The 19,268-nt window shown below is 41.3% G+C and overlaps 2 protein-coding genes and 1 long non-coding RNA gene across 4 annotated transcripts in view; 1 reads left to right on the top strand and 2 right to left on the bottom strand.

The window, feature by feature from the left end:
• ern1 (endoplasmic reticulum to nucleus signaling 1) overlaps positions 1 to 10,931 on the bottom strand; it is a 90,453-nt gene extending 79,522 nt beyond the window's left edge. Inside the window, exon 1 of the mRNA XM_061974367.1 lies at positions 10,683 to 10,931. Within this exon, the coding sequence (XP_061830351.1) occupies positions 10,683 to 10,754 (72 nt within the window). The 5' untranslated portion in view covers positions 10,755 to 10,931. The remainder of the gene's footprint in view (positions 1 to 10,682) is intronic.
• Positions 10,932 to 11,096: 165 nt separating this feature from the next.
• On the top strand, positions 11,097 to 16,863 carry LOC133615109 (uncharacterized). 2 transcript variants are annotated; one of them, XR_009816680.2, is made up of 11 exons: positions 11,097 to 11,261; positions 11,345 to 11,435; positions 11,592 to 11,654; positions 11,826 to 11,913; positions 12,088 to 12,165; positions 12,339 to 12,424; positions 13,038 to 13,123; positions 13,294 to 13,381; positions 13,549 to 13,636; positions 16,590 to 16,642; positions 16,750 to 16,863. It is a non-coding gene; the product is annotated as an uncharacterized lncRNA (long non-coding RNA). The 2 variants fall into 2 exon arrangements; XR_012051100.1 differs by lacking the exon at positions 12,088 to 12,165.
• Positions 16,864 to 17,038: 175 nt separating this feature from the next.
• tex2 (testis expressed 2) overlaps positions 17,039 to 19,268 on the bottom strand; it is a 92,483-nt gene continuing 90,253 nt past the window's right edge. The window contains exon 12 of the mRNA XM_061974368.1: positions 17,039 to 18,102. Within this exon, the coding sequence (XP_061830352.1) occupies positions 17,953 to 18,102 (150 nt within the window). The 3' untranslated portion in view covers positions 17,039 to 17,952. The remainder of the gene's footprint in view (positions 18,103 to 19,268) is intronic.

The raw sequence follows: 19,268 nt of genomic DNA, 5'->3' as shown, positions 1-19,268 counted from the left end.
GTATTAACTATATGTGTTAAACATGCTTGCATTATCTTTAAACACCTTTAACTTGTTAACAATATTAACTATATGTATTAAACATACTTGTATTATCATTAAACACCTTTAATTTTTTAACAATATTAACTATATGTGTTAAACATGCTTGCATTATCATTAAACACCTTTAACTTGCAACACTAAATTGGCCCTAGTTGTTGTCTGTCGATCTGTGTTGGCCCTGCGATGAAGTAGCGACTTGTCCAGGGTGTACCCCGCCTTCCGCCCGATTGTAGCTGAGATTGTCTCCAGCGCCCCCCGCGACCCCAAAGGGAATAAGCGGTAGAAAATGGATGGATGGATGGAACTTGTTAACAATATTAACTATATGTATTAAACATACTTGTATTATCATTAAACACCTTTAATTTAACAATATTAACTATATGTATTAAACATACTTGTATTATCATTAAACACTTTTAATTTTTTAACAATATTAACTATATGTATTAAACATACTTGTATTATCATTAAACACCTTTAATTTTTTAACAATATTAACTATATGTGTTAAACATGCTTGCATTATCATTAAACACCTTTAACTTGTTAACAAAAACATATATTTCATAAATAAGTAAATATAAATGATATATATGAATGAGGTAGATCCCCACGACTTGATCAATTGAAAAGTAGCTCGCCTGCAGAAAAAGTGTGAGCACCCCTGCCTTAAACGATAGTTTAGTGTGGCTGAAACTGGGCTTAGGCTAAATAAGTATTAGTTTAAGGCGGTGGTCCCCAACCTTTTTGGAACTGGGGTTGGGGACCACTGGTTTAAAGGGTTATCCGGCTTAGTGTAGACATAGCCTTAGGTCTACTACGCTACTGTATTTTACAGCTGGTCATTATGGTGATACTAGGAGAGCAAAGTTTTTTTTTTTATCGTGCTCTGTTTGCTTGTTTTTCTTGTGTTATCTTTTAACCTGCCTATTCTGCAGCACTTTGGATACCCCTGTGGTACATTTTAAATGTGCTTTATAAATAAAGTTGATTTGATTTTTTGAAGTGTTTTCTGAGATGAGAAAAAACTGCTCTGTTATCAAAGTAAACCGCATTGAAGTGGACGACATCATCTTTGTGATTGAATCAACATCAAGGATAACAACAACCTGCTTTTTTGTGCACGTTTATCTTTTAATTAAAGACAGAACAAACTTGCAAGTCGTTTTAAAAAAAGGTAAATCAACTGGAGGTTGTGTAAACAGACACGGTCCATGTCTGTCCAGCATGTCATAGTCCATGCTGCGGAAACTGCAAAAATACTCACTGACTAGAAACAAACTCAAAAAGTAAAAAAAAGTACCAATGATACACACACTAGGTGTGGTGAAATTATTCTCTGCATTTGACCCATCACCCTCGATCACACTGCAAAAAGTGAAATCTAAGTAAGATGAAATATCTCAAATAAGGGTGATATTTGCTTTTTTTCTGTCTGATAAGATCATTCTTCTCACTAAGCAGATTTTATGTTAGAGTGTTTTACTCCTAAATGATCTCAGTAAGATATTACAGCTTGTTGCTGAGATGTTATGACCTATATTGAGTAAAACATGCTTGTAACTATTTTTGTTCAAATGTCCAAAACACACCCAGCAATGGTGCACAGGAAGGCGGGGAAGAAGAGGGGAAAAGGCGGCCAAAATGGTCAAAAGTCCCAATTTTGTCCAAAATACCTCCCCGGGTTCCAGTCCCACGAGTCCCGCCGCACAAGTCCCGGGATGCAAAAAATGTTCAAAACGCACCCAGCAAAGTCCCATGGGAAGTGGGGGAGAAAAGTGAGAAAAGTCGGCAAAAGTCCCCAAAAATGTTCAAAATACCTACCCATGTTCCAGTCCCACATGGAGTCTTAAGACTTGTGGCACTCGAACCCGGGTGTGATTTTTCAACATTTTACCGACTTTTCTCACTTTTCTCCCCGCCTTCCCGTGGGACTTTGCTGGGTGCGTTTTGGACATTTTGGGCATCCCGGCCGGCGGTGGGACTTGTGGGACTGGAACCTGGGTAGGTATTTTGAACATTTTTGGGACTTTTGCCGACTTTTCCAACTTTTATCTCCCCTCCTCGTGGGACTCGGCTGGGTGTGTTATGGACATTTTGGGCATCCCGGGACTTGCGTGGCCATACATAAGATTTTATGTTAGAGTGTTTTACTTGTTTTAAGTGTTTTGGTCCTAAATGATCTCAGTAAGATATTACAGCTTGTTGCTGAGATGTTATGACCTATATTGAGTAAAACATGCTTGAAACTATTTTTGTCCAAATGTCCAAAACATACCCAGCAATGGTGCACAGGAAGGCGGGGAAGAAGAGGGGAAAAGGCGGTCAAATTGGTCAAAAGTCCCAATTGTGTCCAAACTACCTCCCACAAGTCCCGCTGCCGGCCGCACAAGTCCTGGGATGCAAAAAATGTCCAAAACTCACCCAACAAAGTCCCATGGGAAGTGGGGGAGAAAAGTGAGAAAAGTCGGCAAAAGTCCCCAAAAATGTTCAAAATACCTACCCAGGTTGGAGTCCCACATGGAGTCTTAAGACTTGTGGCACTCGAACCTGGGTAGGTATTTTGGACATTTTTGGGACTTTTGCTGACATTTCCAACTTTTACCTCCCCTCCCCGTGGGACTCGGCTGGGTGTGTTATGGACATTTTGGGACTTGCGTGGCCATACATAAGATTTTATGTTACAGTGTTTTACTTGTTTTAAGTGTTTTGGTCCTAAATGATCTAAGTAAGATATTACAGCTTGTTGCTGAGATGTTATGACCTATATTGAGTGAAACATGCTTGAAACTATTTTTGTCCAAATGTCCAAAACATGGTGCACAGGACGGCGGGGAAGAAGAGGGGAAAAGGCGGCCAAAATGGTCAAAAGTCCCAATTTTGTCCAAAATACCTCCCCGGGTTCCAGTCCCACGAGTGCCGCCGCCGGCCGCACAAGTCCTGGGATGCAAAAAATGTCCAAAACGCACCCAGCAAAGTCCCATGGGAAGTGGGGGAGAAAAGTGAGAAAAGTCGGCAAAAGTCCCAAAAATTTTCAAAATACCTACCCAGGTTGGAGTCCCACATGGAGTCTTAAGACTTGTGGCACTCGAACCCGGGTGTGATTTTTCAACATTTTACCGACTTTTCTCGCTTTTCTCCCCGCCTTCCCGTGGGACTTTGCTGGGCACGTTTTGGACATTTTGGGCATCCCGGCCGGCGGTGGGACTTGAACCTGAGTAGGTATTTTGAACATTTTTGAGACTTTTGCCGACTTTTCCAACTTTTATCTCCCCTCCCCGTGGGACTCGGCTGGGTGTGTTATGGACATTTTGGGCATCCCGGGACTTGCGTGGCCATACATAAGATTTTATGTTAGAGTGTTTTACTTGTTTTAAGTGTTTTGGTCCTAAATGATCTCAGTAAGATATTACAGCTTGTTGCTGAGATGTTATGACCTATATTGAGTAAAACATGCTTGAAACAATTTTTGTCCAAATGTCCAAAACATACCCAGCAATGGTGCACAGGAAGGCGGGGAAGAGGAGGGGAAAAGGCGGCCAAAATGGTCAAAAGTCCCAATTTTGTTCAAAATACCTCCCCGGGTTCCAGTCCCACGAGTCCCGCCGCCGGCCGCACAAGTCCTGGGATGCAAAAAAATGTCCAAAACGCACCCAGCAAAGTCCCATGGGAAGTGGGGGAGAAAAGTCGGCAAAAGTCCCCAAAAATGTTCAAAATACCTACCCAGGTTGAAGTCTCACATGGAGTCTTAAGACTTGTGGCACTCGAACCAGAGTGATTTTTCAACATTTTACCAACTTTTCTCACTTTTCTCCCCGCCTTCCCGTGGGACTTTGCTGGGCGCGTTTTGGACATCCCGGCCGGCGGCGGGACTTGTGGGACTCGAACCTGGGTAGGTATTTTGAACGTTTTTGGGACTTTTGCCTACTTTTATCTCCCCTCCCCGTGGGACTCGGCTGGGTGTGTTATGGACATTTTGGGCATCCCGGGACTTGCGTGGCCATACATAAGATTTTATGTTAGAGTGTTTTACTTGTTTTAAGTGTTTTGGTCCTAAATGATCTCAGTAAGATATTACAGCTTGTTGCTGAGATGTTATGACCTATATTGAGTAAAACATGCTTGAAACTATTTTTGTCCAAATGTCCAAAACATACCCAGCAATGGTGCACAGGACGGCGAGGAAGAAGAGGGGAAAAGGCGGCCAAATTGGTCTAAAGTCCCAATTGTGTCCAAACTACCTCCCCGGGTTCCAGTCCCACGAGTCCCGATGCCGGCCGCCGGATACAAAAAATGTCCAAAACGCACCCAGCAAAGTCCCACGGGAAGTGGGGGAGAAAAGTGAGAAAAGTCGGCAAAAGTGCCCAAAAATTTTCAAAATACCTACCCAGGTTGGAGTCCCACATGGAGTCTTAAGACTTGTGGCACTCGAACCCAGGTGTGATTTTTCAACATTTTACCGACTTTTCTCACTTTTCTCCCCGCCTTCCTGTGGGACTTTGCTGGGCGTGTTTTCGACATTTTGGGCATCCCGGCCGGCGGCGGGACTTGTGGGACTCAAACCTGGGTAGGTATTTTGAACATTTTTGAGACTTTTGCCGACTTTTCCAACTTTTATCTCCCCTCCCCGTGGGACTCGGCTGGGTGTGTTATGGACATTTTGGGCATCCCGGGACTTGCGTGGCCATACATAAGATTTTATGTTAGAGTGTTTTACTTGTTTTAAGTGTTTTGGTCCTAAATGATCTCAGTAAGATATTACAGCTTGTTGCTGAGATGTTATGACCTATATTGAGTAAAACATGCTTGAAACTATTTTTGTCCAAATGTCCAAAACACACCCAGCAATGGTGCACAGGAAGGCGGGGAAGAAGAGGGGAAAAGGCGGCCAAAATGGTCAAAAGTCCCAATTTTGTCCAAAATACCTCCCTTCCAGTCCCATGAGTCCCGCCGCCGGCCGCACAAGTCCTGGGATGCAAAAAATGTCCAAAACGCACCCAACAAAGTCCTACGGGAAGTGGGGGAGAAAAGTGAGAAAAGTCGGCAAAAGTCCCAAAAACCTACCCAGGTTGGAGTCCCACATGGAGTCTTAAGACTTGTGGCACTCGAACCCGGGTGTGATTTTTCAACATTTTACCGACTTTTCTCACTTTTCTCCCCGCCTTCCTGTGGGACTTTGCTGGGCGCGTTTTGGACATTTTGGGCATCCCGGCCGGTGGCGGGACTTGTGGGACTCGAACCTGGGTAGGTATTTTGAACATTTTTGGGACTTTTGCTGATATTTCCAACTTTTACCTCCCCTCCCCGTGGGACTCGGCTGGGTGTGTTATGGACATTTTGGGCATCCCGGCACTTGCGTGGCCATACATAAGATTTTATGTTAGAGTGTTTTACTTGTTTTAAGTGTTTTGGTCCTAAATGATCTCAGTAAGATATTACAGCTTGTTGCTGAGATGTTATGACCTATATTGAGTAAAACATGCTTGAAACTATTTTTGTCCAAATGTTCAAAACATACCCAGCAATGGTGCACAGGAAGGCGGGGAAGAAGAGGGGAAAAGGCGGCCAAAATGGTCAAAAGTCCCAATTTTGTCCAAAATACGCCGGCCGCACAAGTCCCGGGATGCAAAAAATGTCCAAAACGCACCCAGCAAAGTCCCATGGGAAGTGGGGGAGAAAAGTGAGAAAAGTCGGCAAAAGTCCCAAAAACTTATCCAGGTTGGAGTCCCACATGGAGTCTTAAGACTTGTGGCACTCGAACCCGGGTGTGATTTTTGAACATTTTACCGACTTTTCTCCCCGCCTTCCCGTGGGACTTTGCTGGGCGCGTTTTGGACATTTTGGGAATCCCGGCCGGCGGTGGGACTTAAGGGACTGGAACCTGGGTAGGTATTTTGAACATTTTTGAGACTTTTGCCGACTTTTCCAACTTTTATCTCCCCTCCCCGTGGGACTCGGCTGGGTGTGTTATGGACATTTTGGGCATATTGAGTAAAACATGCTTGAAACTATTTCTGTCCAAATGTCCGAAACACACCCAGCAATGGTGCACAGGACGGTGGGGAAGAAGAGGGGAAAAGGCGGCCAAATTGGTCAAAAGTTCCAATTGTGTCCAAAATACCGCCCCGGGTTCCAGTCCCACGAGTCACGCTGCTGGCCGCACAAGTCCTGGGATGCAAAAAATGTCCAAAACGCACCCAGCAAAGTCCCATGGGAAGTGGGGGAGAAAAGTGAGAAACGTCGGCAAAAGTCCCAAAAATGTTCAAAATACCTACCCAGGTTCGAGTCCCGCATGGAGTCTTAAGACTTGTGGCACTCGAACCCGGGTGTGATTTTTGAACATTTTACCGACTTTTCTCCCCGCCTTCCCGTGGGACTTTGCTGGGCGCGTTTTGGACATTTTGGGAATCCCGGCCGGCGGTGGGACTTAAGGGACTGGAACCTGGGTAGGTATTTTGAACATTTTTGAGACTTTTGCCGACTTTTCCAACTTTTATCTCCCCTCCCCGTGGGACTCGGCTGGGTGTGTTATGGACATTTTGGGCATATTGAGTAAAACATGCTTGAAACTATTTCTGTCCAAATGTCCGAAACACACCCAGCAATGGTGCACAGGACGGTGGGGAAGAAGAGGGGAAAAGGCGGCCAAATTGGTCAAAAGTTCCAATTGTGTCCAAAATACCGCCCCGGGTTCCAGTCCCACGAGTCACGCTGCTGGCCGCACAAGTCCTGGGATGCAAAAAATGTCCAAAACGCACCCAGCAAAGTCCCATGGGAAGTGGGGGAGAAAAGTGAGAAACGTCGGCAAAAGTCCCAAAAATGTTCAAAATACCTACCCAGGTTCGAGTCCCGCATGGAGTCTTAAGACTTGTGGCACTCGAACCCGGGTGTGATTTTTCAACATTTTACCGACTTTTCTCACTTTTCTCCCCGCCTTCCCGTGGGACTTTGCTGGGCGCGTTTTGGACATTTTTTGCATCCCGGCCGGCGACGGGAAGGCGGGGAGAAAAGCGAGAAAAGTCGGTAAAATGTTGAAAAATCTCACCCGGGTTCGAGTGCCACAAGTCTTAAGACTCCATGCGGGACTCGAACCTGGGTAGGTATTTTGAACATTTTTGAGACTTTTGCCGACTTTTCCAACTTTTATCTCCCCTCCCCCTGGGACTGGGCTGTGTGTGTTATGGACATTTTGGGCATCCCGGGACTTGCGTGGCCATACATAAGATTTTATGTTAGAGTGTTTTACTTGTTTTAAGTGTTTTGGTCCTAAATGATCTCAGTAAGATATTACAGCTTGTTGCTGAGATGTTATGACCTATATTGAGTAAAACATGCTTGAAAATATTTTTGTCCAAATGTCCAAAACATACCCAGCAATGGTGTACAGGAAGGCGGGGAAGAAGAGGGGGAAAAGGCGGCCAAATTGGTCTAAAGTCCCAATTGTGTCCAAACTACCTCCCCGGGTTCCAGTCCCACGAGTCCTGCCGCCGGATACAAAAAATGTCCAAAACGCACCCAACAAAGTCCCACGGGATGTGGGGGAGAAAAGTGAGAAAAGTCGGCAAAAGTCCCCAAAAATGTTTAAAATACCTACCCAGGTTCCAGTCCCACAAGTCCCGGCCGGGATGCCCAAAATGTCCATAACACACCCAGCCGAGTCTCTTAAAAGTTGGAAAAGTCGGCAAAAGTCCCAAAAATGTTCAAAATACCTACCCAGGTTCGAGTCCCGCATGGAGTCTTAAGACTTGTGGCACTCGAACCTCGTGTGATTTTTCAACATTTTACCGACTTTTCTCCCCGCCTTCCCGTGGGACTTTGCTGGGCGCGTTTTGGACATTTTGGGCATCCCGGCCGGCGGCGGGACTTGTGGGACTCGAACCTGGGTAGGTATTTTGAACATTTTTGGGACTTTTGCCGACTTTTCCAATTTTTATCGCCCCACCCCCTCCATGTGGGACTCGGCTGGGTGTGTTATGGACATTTTGGGCATCTCGGGACTTGCGTGGCCATACATAAGATTTTATGTTAGAGTGTTTTACTTGTTTTAAGTGTTTTGGTCCTAAATGATCTCAGTAAGATATTACAGCTTGTTGCTGAGATGTTATGACCTATATTGAGTAAAACATGCTTGTAACTATTTTTGTCCAAATGTCCAAAACACACCCAGCAATGGTGCACAGGACGGCAAGGAAGAAGAGGGGAAAAGGCGGCCAAAATGGTCAAAAGTCCCAATTTTGTCTAAAATACCTCCCCGGGTTCCAGTCCCACGAGTCCCGCCGCCGGCCGCATAAGCCCCCCGGGATGCAAAAAATGTCCAAAACGCACCCAGCAAAGTCCCATGGGAAGTGGGGGAGAAAAATGAGAAAAGTCAGCAAAAGTCCCCAAAAATGTTCAAAATACCTACCCAGGTTGGAGTCCCGCATGGAGTCTTAAGACTTGTGGCACTCGAACCCGGGTGTGATTTTTGAACATTTTACCGACTTTTCTCCCCGCCTTCCCGTGGGACTTTGCTGGGCGCGTTTTGGACATTTTGGGCATCCCGGCCGGCGGTAAGACTTGTGGGACTCGAACCTGGGTAGGTATTTTGAACATTGGGCAAGACACTTTACCCGCCTGCTCCCAATGCCAACCACACTGGTTTTTTTGGGACTTTTGACGACTTTTCCAACTTTTATCTCCCCTCCCCGTGGGACTCGGCTGGGTGTGTTATGGACATTTTGAGACTTGCGTGGCCATACATAAGATTTTATGTTAGAGTGTTTTACTTGTTTTAAGTGTTTTGGTCCTAAATGATCTCATTAAGATATTACAGCTTGTTGCTGAGATGTTATGACCTAAATTGAGTAAAACATGCTTGAAACTATTTTTGTTCAAATGTCCAAAACGCACCCAGCAAAGTCCCACGGGAAGTGGGGGAGAAAAGTCGGCAAAAGTCCCAAAAACCTACCCAGGTTGGAGTCCCGCATGGAGTCTTAAGACTTGTGGCACTCGAACCCGGGTGTGATTTTTGAACATTTTACCGACTTTTCTCACTTTTCTCCCCGCCTTCCCGTGGGACTTTGCTGGGCGCGTTTTGGACATTTTGGGCATCCCGGCCGGCGGTGGGACTCGAACCTGGGTAGGTATTTTGAACATTTTTGAGACTTTTGCCGACTTTTCCAACTTTTATTTCCCCTCCCCGTGGGACTCGGCTGGGTGTGTTATGGACATTTTGGGCATCCCGGGACCATACATAAGATTTTATGTTAGAGTGTTTTACTTGTTTTAAGTGTTTTGGTCCTAAATGATCTCAGTAAGATATTACAGCTTGTTGCTGAAATGTTATGACCTATATTGAGGAAAACATGTTTGAAACTATTTTTGTCCAAAGTTCCACGGGAAGTGGGGGAGAAAAGTGAGAAAAGTCGGCAAAAGTCCCCAAAAATGTTTAAAATACCTACCCAGGTTCCAGTCCCACAAGTCCCGGGATGCCCAAAATGTCCATAGCACACCCAGCCGAGTCTCACGGGGAGGGGCGATAAAAGTTGGAAAAGTCCCAAAAATGTACAAAATACCTACCCAGGTTCGAGTCCCACATGGAGCCTTAAGACTTGTGGCACTTGAACCCGGGTGTGATTTTTCAACATTTTACCGACTTTTCTCACTTTTCTCCCCGCCTTTCCGTGGGACTTTGCTGGGCGCGTTTTGGACATTTTTTGCATCCCGGCCGGCGGCGGGACTTGTGGGACTCGAACCTGGGTAGGTATTTTGTACATTTTTGGGACTTTTGCTGACATTTCCAACTTTTACCTCCTCTCCCCGTGGGACTCGGCTGGGTGTGTTATGTCCATAACACACCCAGCCGAGTCTCACGGGGAGGGGCGATAAAAGTTGGAAAAGTCGGCAAAAGTCCCAAAAATGTTCAAAAATACCTACCCAGGTTCGAGTCCCGCATGGAGTCTTAAGACTTGTGGCACTCGAACCCGGGTGTGATTTTTCAACATTTTACCGACTTTTCTCCCCGCCTTCCCGTGGGACTTTGCTGGGCGCGTTTTGTACATTTTGGGCATCCCGGCCGGCGGCGGGACTTGTGGGACTCGAACCTCGTATATATTTTGAACATTGAGCAAGACACTTTACCCGCCTGTTCCCAGTGCCACCCACACTTGTTTAAATGGAACTTAAGATATTGGGTTTCACTATGTAAAAGCACTTTGAGTCACTAGAGAAAAGCGCTATATAAATGTAATTCACTTCACTTCAATACAATTGCTGTGCTATGAAAAGGGATTAAATAAGCTCTGTTTCTTCCTACTCCTTTTCGGACGTGCTGCAATGAAACAATTGTGTGATGCACTACGTTGTATTTTATGCGTGTTCGGAACAAACTGAAACTGACAATAATCTGATTACTTTTGAAGATGATTAAAAATTAAAAATTGTTGTCTTTTACTGGTCCAGAAAACTTTTATTAAAGCGCGGCAGCTAAACGAGCGATAGCGATAGCCTGCTGTCGCGATGACACTCGGTGTTCATTGTGGCGCTCATAGCCCACATTTACGTCAACGTTTATTTCTTTATTGACGAGAGAAAGTTGTAAAAAAAATAAAAATAAAAGTGAGAAATAAGATGTAATGAATTAGCCATCTTTTTACCTTTTGTGGAAGAGCGGCGTAGTACAGCAACATGCAGCACAGCAGGGCCCGGCTGGTCACTCGCCAGTCCATCGCTTTGGGTCTAAAAACCAAAAGTACCACAGCTGGTTTTGGTGCTTTGTTCACTCCATAGATTTCACGTCAAATGTCGGGAGATGTTTTTTTTTTAAACCGAGCTTTAAAAGGCATTGTTGGCCATAAACTGAGAGTTAGCTCTTCGCTTCCTGACATGAAACTAGTAGGGGCGGGACTTCTGCATAGGGGGCGGGACTTCTGCATAGGAGGGGGCGGTGCGGAGGCGACGTCAGCCAATAGGAGAAGAGAGCACGCACACCGGAAGTGGTGTAAACTATATCCTGGATCAGTTTGAGCTTGGGCGTTAAAGATGGAGAAGCACGCTGGTTACTCGAAGCAGCGTGCTTTACTATGGCCCTTAAATCTATTATATGCTTATTTTCTAGTGACATAACAAACTGGGTTTTATTTTATTTCTTTATTTCTCGAAACCAGCGCTCATGTGTCGCCGGTGACGTCATCAGCATGACTTGGCTGCGTCGCTGGAAAAAAAACCCGCCTAAAGTAAGAAACTGTTTTAAATCTAAACAAAAAGAATGTGTATCGTTAAATGTTTTTTATCATTGTTTGTTTTTTGTTTCGTTTAGGAATGAATTTCAAACCGTAGGTGGATTTGGCCAGCCACGTGGCGCATGGTGGCCCACGCGTGTGAAGGCCTGCCAGCATTAAAGTGTACCGGTAAGTATATTTTCAAAATAAAAGTAAATGATACCGTGCGTTTATTTCTGATGTGTAATGAAGTTAATTTAAAAATCTGATTCAAGCCATCAACAACCTATGGCTATGTATTATACGTGCTTTACTAATGTATGTTTATATATTCATTTATTGTAGGAATGAACGTCAAACTAGATTGGTCATAAGTCGTGGACTATTATTGTGAAGGCTTCCTTATTTGTAAGTATATTTTCAAAATAAAACCGCATATTATAGTAAATGATGATACCGTGCGTTAGACTTCTGATGAGTGATGAAGTTAATTTGAAAATCTGATTCAAGCCATCAAAAACCTATGGTTGTATATTTTACTTTTTTTTTTACTAATGTGTGTGTTTATATTTATTTTAGGAATGAGTGTCAAACTAGATTGGTCAGCCACTGTCATAAATCGTGGACTATTATTGTGAAGGCCTGCCAGAACGAGGCTTCATTAAGTGTAAGTATATTTTCAAAATAAAGCAGCATATTATAGTAAATGATGATACCGTGCGTTAGACTTCTGATGACTAATGAAGTTAATTTCTAAATCTGATTAAACCAATCAAAAACCCATGGCTTTATATTGTACATTTTTTTTACTAATGTGTGTTTTTATATATATTTATTTTAGGAATGAACATCAAACTCGATTGGTCATAAGTCGTGGACTATTATTGTGAAGGTCTCCCGGCATAAGGCTTCCTTATTTGTAAGTATATTTTCAAAATAAAACCGCATATTATAGTAAATGATGATACCGTGCGTTAGACTTCTGATGACTAATGAAGTTAATTTCTAAATCTGATTAAACCAATCAAAAACCCATGGCTTTATATTGTAAATTGTTTTACTAATGTGTGTTTTTATATATATTTATTTTAGGAATGAACATCAAACTAGGTTGGTCAGCCACGGTCATAAGTCGTGGACTATTATTGTGAAGGCCTGCCAGCATGAGGCCTCATTAAGTATAGTTTCAAAATAAAACTACCAAATATATTAAATGATGATACCGTGCGTTAGACTTCTGATGTGGTTGTATATTTTACATTTTTTTACTAATGTGTGTGTTTGTATTTATTTTAGGAATGAGTGTCAAACTAGATTGGTCAGCCACTGTCATAAATCGTGGACTATTATTGTGAAGGCCTGCCAGAACGAGGCTTCATTAAGTGTAAGTATATTTTCAAAATAAAACCGCATATTATAGTAAATGATGATACCGTGCGTTAGACTTCTGATGACTAATGAAGTTAATTTCTAAATCTGATTCAACCCATCAAAAACCTATGGTTGTATATTTTACATTTTTTACTAATGTGTGTGTTTATATTTATTTTAGGAATGAATGTCAAACTAGATTGGTCAGCCACTGTCATAATTTGTGGACTATATTTGTGAAGGCCTGCCAGCACAAGGCTTCATTAAGTGTAAGTATATTTTCAAAATAAAACAGCATATTATAGTAAACCGTGCGTTAGACTTCTGATGAGTAATTAAATTAATTTCAAAATCTGATTCAACCCATCAAAAACCAATGGCTGTATATTGTACATTTTTACTAATGTTTGTTTATTTTAGGAATGAACATCAAACTAGGTTGGTCAGCCACGGTCATAAGTCGTGGACTATTATTGTGAAGGCCTGCCAGCATGAGGCCTCATTAAGTAAGTATATTTTCAAAATAAAACTACCAATTATAGTAAATGATGATACCGTGCGTTAGACTTCTGATGTGTAATGAAGTTAATTACAAAATCTGATTCAACCCATCAAAAACCTATAACTGTATATTGTACATTTTTTTACAAAGGTGTGTGTTTTTTATTTGTTTTAGGAATGAACATCAAACTAGGTTGATCAGCCACGGTCATAAGTCGTGGACTATTATTGTGAAGGCCTGCCAGCATGAGGCCTCATTAAGTGTAAGTATATTTTCAAAATAGAAGTACCAATTGTATTAAATGATGATACCGTGCGTTAGACTTCTGATGTGTAATGAAGTTAACTTCAAAATCTGATCCAACCTATCAAAAACCTATGGCTGTAATTTGTACATTTTTTTTTACTAATGTTTGTTTATTTATTTTAGGAATGAATGTCAAAGTAGCTTGGCCAGCCACTGTCCTAAGTCGTGGACTATTATTGTGAAGGACTGCCAGTACGAGGCTTCTAATAGTGTAAGTACATTTTCAAAATAGTGCATTGATTGTATTATTGGGTTAGACCAGCGTTTCTCAAAGTGTGGGGCGCGCCCCACTGTTGGGGAATAGAGACATGACAGGTGGGGCGCGAGGAACGGGAGGAAATTTCACTTAAAATGTTTTTTTTTAATTATTATATTCTTAGATTTTTATTTTTTTTTACTATGCTTTCATTTTCTATACACACTGTAAATCACTTTGTGATTCTGTCTATGAAATCCGCTATATAAATAAATGGAAATTACCGGTACTTATTTTTACTGTAGGCTTTAAATTTCTCGGTAGGAGCGAAAGTTTGACAGACATAGCAACAGTAACTAATGGGGGCGGGGCTAAGCGGAACAAACTTTCGCGCGGATGGGTAGCAGGCTAATGTGTGGATCACAATTACACAAATATATACATTTGTGACTCGCACCTCAAAGGTCGTCGAGCCAGAGCCAGCGCCTGCAGAGAAACAAAAATGTGACGGGCACACACTGTGTCATTCACCGGGAAGCACTCGCGTCAAGGCAGCTCAGCCCCGAACTCAATGAGGTTTTAACAGATGTTGTGAGCGCGGTAAATTTGATCAAAACACGACCACTGAAAGCGCGACTGTTCTCTGCACTGTGTGAGGAAATGGGAGCTGATCATACAGCCGTGCTGTTTCACAGTAAAGCAAAGTGGCTCTTCCGGGGAAAAGTGCTGTCACTTGCCCTGTCTTGCCAAATGCATAGCTCCTCCTTTTTTCTTTTTTTTTTGCAGAGATTGCAAAGTGGCACTTTTATTTTATTTATTATTGAACTTGATGCAAGTTCTAACACTTTTATTTGATTTATTATTGAACTTGATGCAAGTTATAACACTTTTTTGATTTATTATTGAACTTGATGCAAGTTATTTGATTTATTATTGAAGTTGATGCAAGTTATAACACTTTTTTGATTTATTATTGAACTTGATGCAAGTTATAACACTTTTTTTGATTTATTATTGAACTTGATGCAAGTTATAACACTTTTTTGATTTATTATTGAACTTGATGCAAGTTATTTGATTTATTATTGAAGTTGATGCAAGTTATAACACTTTTTTGATTTATTATTGAACTTGATGCAAGTTATAACACTTTTTTTGATTTATTATTGAAGTTGATGCAAGTTATAACACTTTTATTTGATTTATTATTGAACTTGATGCAAGTTATAACTTTTTTTGATTTATTATTGAACTTGATGCAAGTTATAACACTTTTTTGATTTATTATTGAACTTGATGCAAGTTATAACACTTTTGTTTTATTTATTATTGAACTTGATGGAAGTTATTTTATTTATTGAACTTGATGCAAGTTATACCACAGCTGCACAGTTATTTTATTTATTATTGAACTTAATGTTATTTTATGTTATTGAGTTTGAATGTATACAACTTGATGTTCAATAAATTTGAAAATGTTAAAGCTTGGCATTAGCGCTCTGTTGGGGCGATGGGGGCAGGTGGGGCTTGAAAACTCCCCCTTGTCCAAAGTGGGGGATGACAAAAAAAGTTTGAGAACCACTGGGTTAGACTCTGGTGTGTAATGAAGTCAACCCAGTTATGTTTTACTAATCTACATACCGTATTTTCCGCACTATAAGGCGCACCGGATTATTAGCCGCACCTTCAATGAATTACATATTTCATAACTTTGTCCACCAATAAGCCGCCCCGGATTATAAGCCGCGCCTACGCTGCGCTAAAGGGAATGTCAAAAAAACAGTCAGATAGTTCAGTCAAACTTTAATAATATATTGAAAACCAGCGTTCTAACAACTCTGTCCCAAAATGTACGCAAATGTGCAATCACAAACATAGTAAAATTCAAAATGGTGTAGAGCAATAGCAACATAATGTTGCTCGAACGTTAATGTCACAACACACAAAATAAACATAGCGCTCACCTTCTGAAGTTATTCTTCATTCGTAAATCCTTCGAATTCTTCGTCTTCGGTGTCCGAATTGAAAAGTTGCGCAAGCGTGGGATCCAAAATGGCCGGTTCCGTCTCGTCGAAGTCATCGGAGTCAGTGTCGCTGTTGTTGTCCAGTAGTTCTGTGAATCCTGCCTTCCGGAAAGCTCGGACCACAGTTGTGACCGAAATATCTGCCCAGGCATTTACGATCCACTGGCAAATGTTGGCGTATGTCGTCCGGCGCTGTCTGCCCGTCTTAGTGAAGGTGTGTTCGCCTTCGGAGCTGTGTGAAAAAAGCCACCCGGCCTCTTCGCGTAAACTTCCCTTAACCACTCGCTCATCTTTTCTTCATCCATCCATCCCTTCGAGTTAGCTTTTATGATGACGCCGGCTGGAAAGGTCTCTTTTGGCAAGGTCTTCCTTTTGAATATCACCATGGGTGGAAGTTAGCATGGCAAGCTAGAACCACAGTGAAGGATGACTTCTCATTCCCTGTGGTGCGAATATTCACCGTACGTGCTCCCGTTCCACAGTGCGGTTCACAGGAATATCAGTTGCTGTGAAATACGGTAGTAATCCGTGTGCGGATGGAGAGATTGCGTCTTTTTATGAACCGGATCCTTGTCGCTTAGTAGGAGCCATTTTGTGGTCTTTACAGATGTAAACAGGAAATGAAACGTACGGTGATATCCGCGCGTTTTTTCTTCTTCTTCCGGGGGCGGGTGGTTGCTTACAGTAGAAGAAGAAGCGCTTCCTGTTCTATGGGGGCGGGTGCTTTCCTTGGCGGTTGCTTGCGTAGAAGAAGAAGCGCTTCCTGTTCTACCGGGAAAAAAGATGGCGGCTGTTTACCGAAGTTGCGAGATCGAAACTTTATGAAAATGAATCGTAATAAAGCGCACCGAGTTATAAGGCGCACTGTCAGCTTTTGAGAAAATTTGAGGTTTTTAGGTGCGCCTTATAGTGCGGAAAATACGGTATATACATTTTTGTTTTAGGAATGAACGTCAAACTAGTTGTGGATGCCTGCCAGCATGATGCTTCATAAAATGTAAGTATATTTTCATAATATAAATTGTTAGACTGTTTATTGACGTCCAAAACAAGACTATACTTGATATATTCTCTATTAATAGTTTGCTTCTCATTTCTTTTCAGATGCCACCCCGGGGATCGCTTGAAGAATGCCGCTTTAACCCCAACAAGCAATGAAATACTTGTGTAATTGTGAGCATGAAATGGGGTCAAATAAATTCCAAATGTTTTTCCTACTTTTTTTTTTTGTCGTGCGTCTCATTCAGCACCATACTTAAAAACCTGCGTGAGCATTTGTTGTCACTCAGATAAAGAATGGTGCCAGAAAAAAAAAAAAAGTCTTGTTATAACTGGAGTTTCTTGGCACTTCTCCCAAGTTTCTCTTTTAAAGCATGACACAATCCGAAGTAGCCACGGTATTGAAGAGCAACTATTTTGCTCTTATCACATGTTTATTGTAAAAACACAATCAGTGAAAGAAACTACTTTTTATTGATCCACCAATCACTGAACACCACAATGATTTCCATCACAGTGCAGGTAAACTTGACATTGATGGTTGCAAAAACAAATGGTTGTGGAGGAATGTTTGCTTGTTATAAAGGCACTTTCTGCCTTGCACACAAAACATAAAAGCAATGAATTCACCTTTTTTTTCCCCACTAATTTGTTTTACAGTACAGAAATATCAGCGAAAAAGAAGCATTGACATTGAAACCGTATGGCTAATATCCAGTAAAAGCCACGTTTGTGTAAATTATTTTCAGCTTTAAGCAGATCTAACAGCGCCCTCTGGTGGGGAAATAGCCGGCATTGCACCGAATGCTTTAGGCAATAGCAACACAATTGAGACTATAAATGGAAATAAAACACGTGAATACATTCATCAGACATTGTCATGGTTAAACAGCTTTTTTTTTTGTTTTAAATCCAAGTTTTTAGGCGTTACTTAAGCCTCCAGTTGGTGACATGCTGACTTTTTGCATAAAAGTGCCAGGCACAGGCAACGAGTGTAATGACGTCATGAATTCTGAACATTCCGGCTGACACTTTTTTTTTTTTTTTTTTAGCGAAATTTCACAAAAATATACACTGTACAAGTCCAACATGTTTGGTGCAGCTGTACATCACAGGTTGAATGGTTCCTATTCGAGTTGGAATGGCTTGTTTGGTCAAAAAAGGGGCCGCCACGCAAATATGGCCTAATATGGTCATGTGTGATGAGGAAGCTTCTGGTTGCCCAGGCGCGGTGTTGACATGGAATATTGCCATGGCGAGAGGACGAGACGGTCCAGCCTGTCTGTCACATGTAGGGGGGCCCCAGGGTCACATGTAGGGGGCCCCAGAGTCCTCCGCCTCGGGGCCCTTCAAGGCATCGTCTGAGTAGGCAATCGAGCTGGCATTTGAACGCGGGTCCATGGCAGAGTGCATTATGGGTAGCCACACGTCATCCATGTTTGGCATGACAAAAATTTTCTGTTGGGAGGACAAACATTGTAGTGAAAAACGTGGAGGCTGTAAGATAGTTACATTATTATTTTAGGTTAGTACAATTTATATATATGTAATATAGACATAGACATGTTCTAAGGGTACGCAGCACGGAGCGCTACTGCCGCTGACGAGACGCGGGGCCGCCATCTTGGAGTGGTGATCCGTTCATACTTGCCAACCTTGAGACCTCCGAATTCGGGAGATTGGGGGGGGGGGGGGGGTTAAGGGGGAGGAGTATATTTATAGCTAAACTTGCAATAATAAACATATGTTTAATGTACCCTAAGATTATTTGTTCAAATAAAGCCAATAATGAACTTTTTTGTGGTCCCCTTTATTTAGAAAAGTATCGAAATAATTTATATATATATATATACACATACACACCAAAATTATTTTGATACTTTTGTAAAAATTAAAATATTTACATTTAAATATATATATACAAATATATATATATATTATTTTGATACTTTTGTAAAAAATAAAATATATACATATAAATATATACATATATATATATATATATATATATATTTTATTTTTTACAAAAGTATCAAAATAATTAAATAATTTTGGTGTGTATATATATATATATATATATATATATATATTATTTTGATACTTTTGTAAAAAATTAAATATATACGGGTACATATAAATATATATGTATATATTTTATTTTTTACAAAAGTATCAAAATAATTAAATACTTTTGGTATATATATATATATATATATATATGGCCTATATATACATCGACCAAAAGTTTGGACACACCTTCTCATTCAATGTCTTTTCTTTATTTTCATGACTACAATTCACTGAAATTAAAGTATTTCTTATATTTATATACATATATATATCAGTGGTTCTTAACCAGAGGTGGGTAGAGTAGCCAGAAATTGTACTCAAGTAAGAGTACTGTTACTTTAGAGATTTATTACTCAAGTAAAAGTAAGGAGTAGTCACCCAAATATTTACTTGAGTAAAAGTAAAAAGTATGTTGTGAAAAAACTACTCAAGTACTGAGTAACTGATGAGTAACATACACACACATATCATATATATATATATATATATATATATATATATATATATATATACACACACACGTATATATATATATATATATATATATACACACA

The sequence above is a fragment of the Nerophis lumbriciformis genome, linkage group LG22, assembly GCF_033978685.3.
Source record: "Nerophis lumbriciformis linkage group LG22, RoL_Nlum_v2.1, whole genome shotgun sequence".
NCBI lineage: Eukaryota > Metazoa > Chordata > Actinopteri > Syngnathiformes > Syngnathidae > Nerophis > Nerophis lumbriciformis.
Note: the sequence above shows the minus strand (reverse complement) of the source record. Positions and strands in the feature narration are given on the sequence as shown.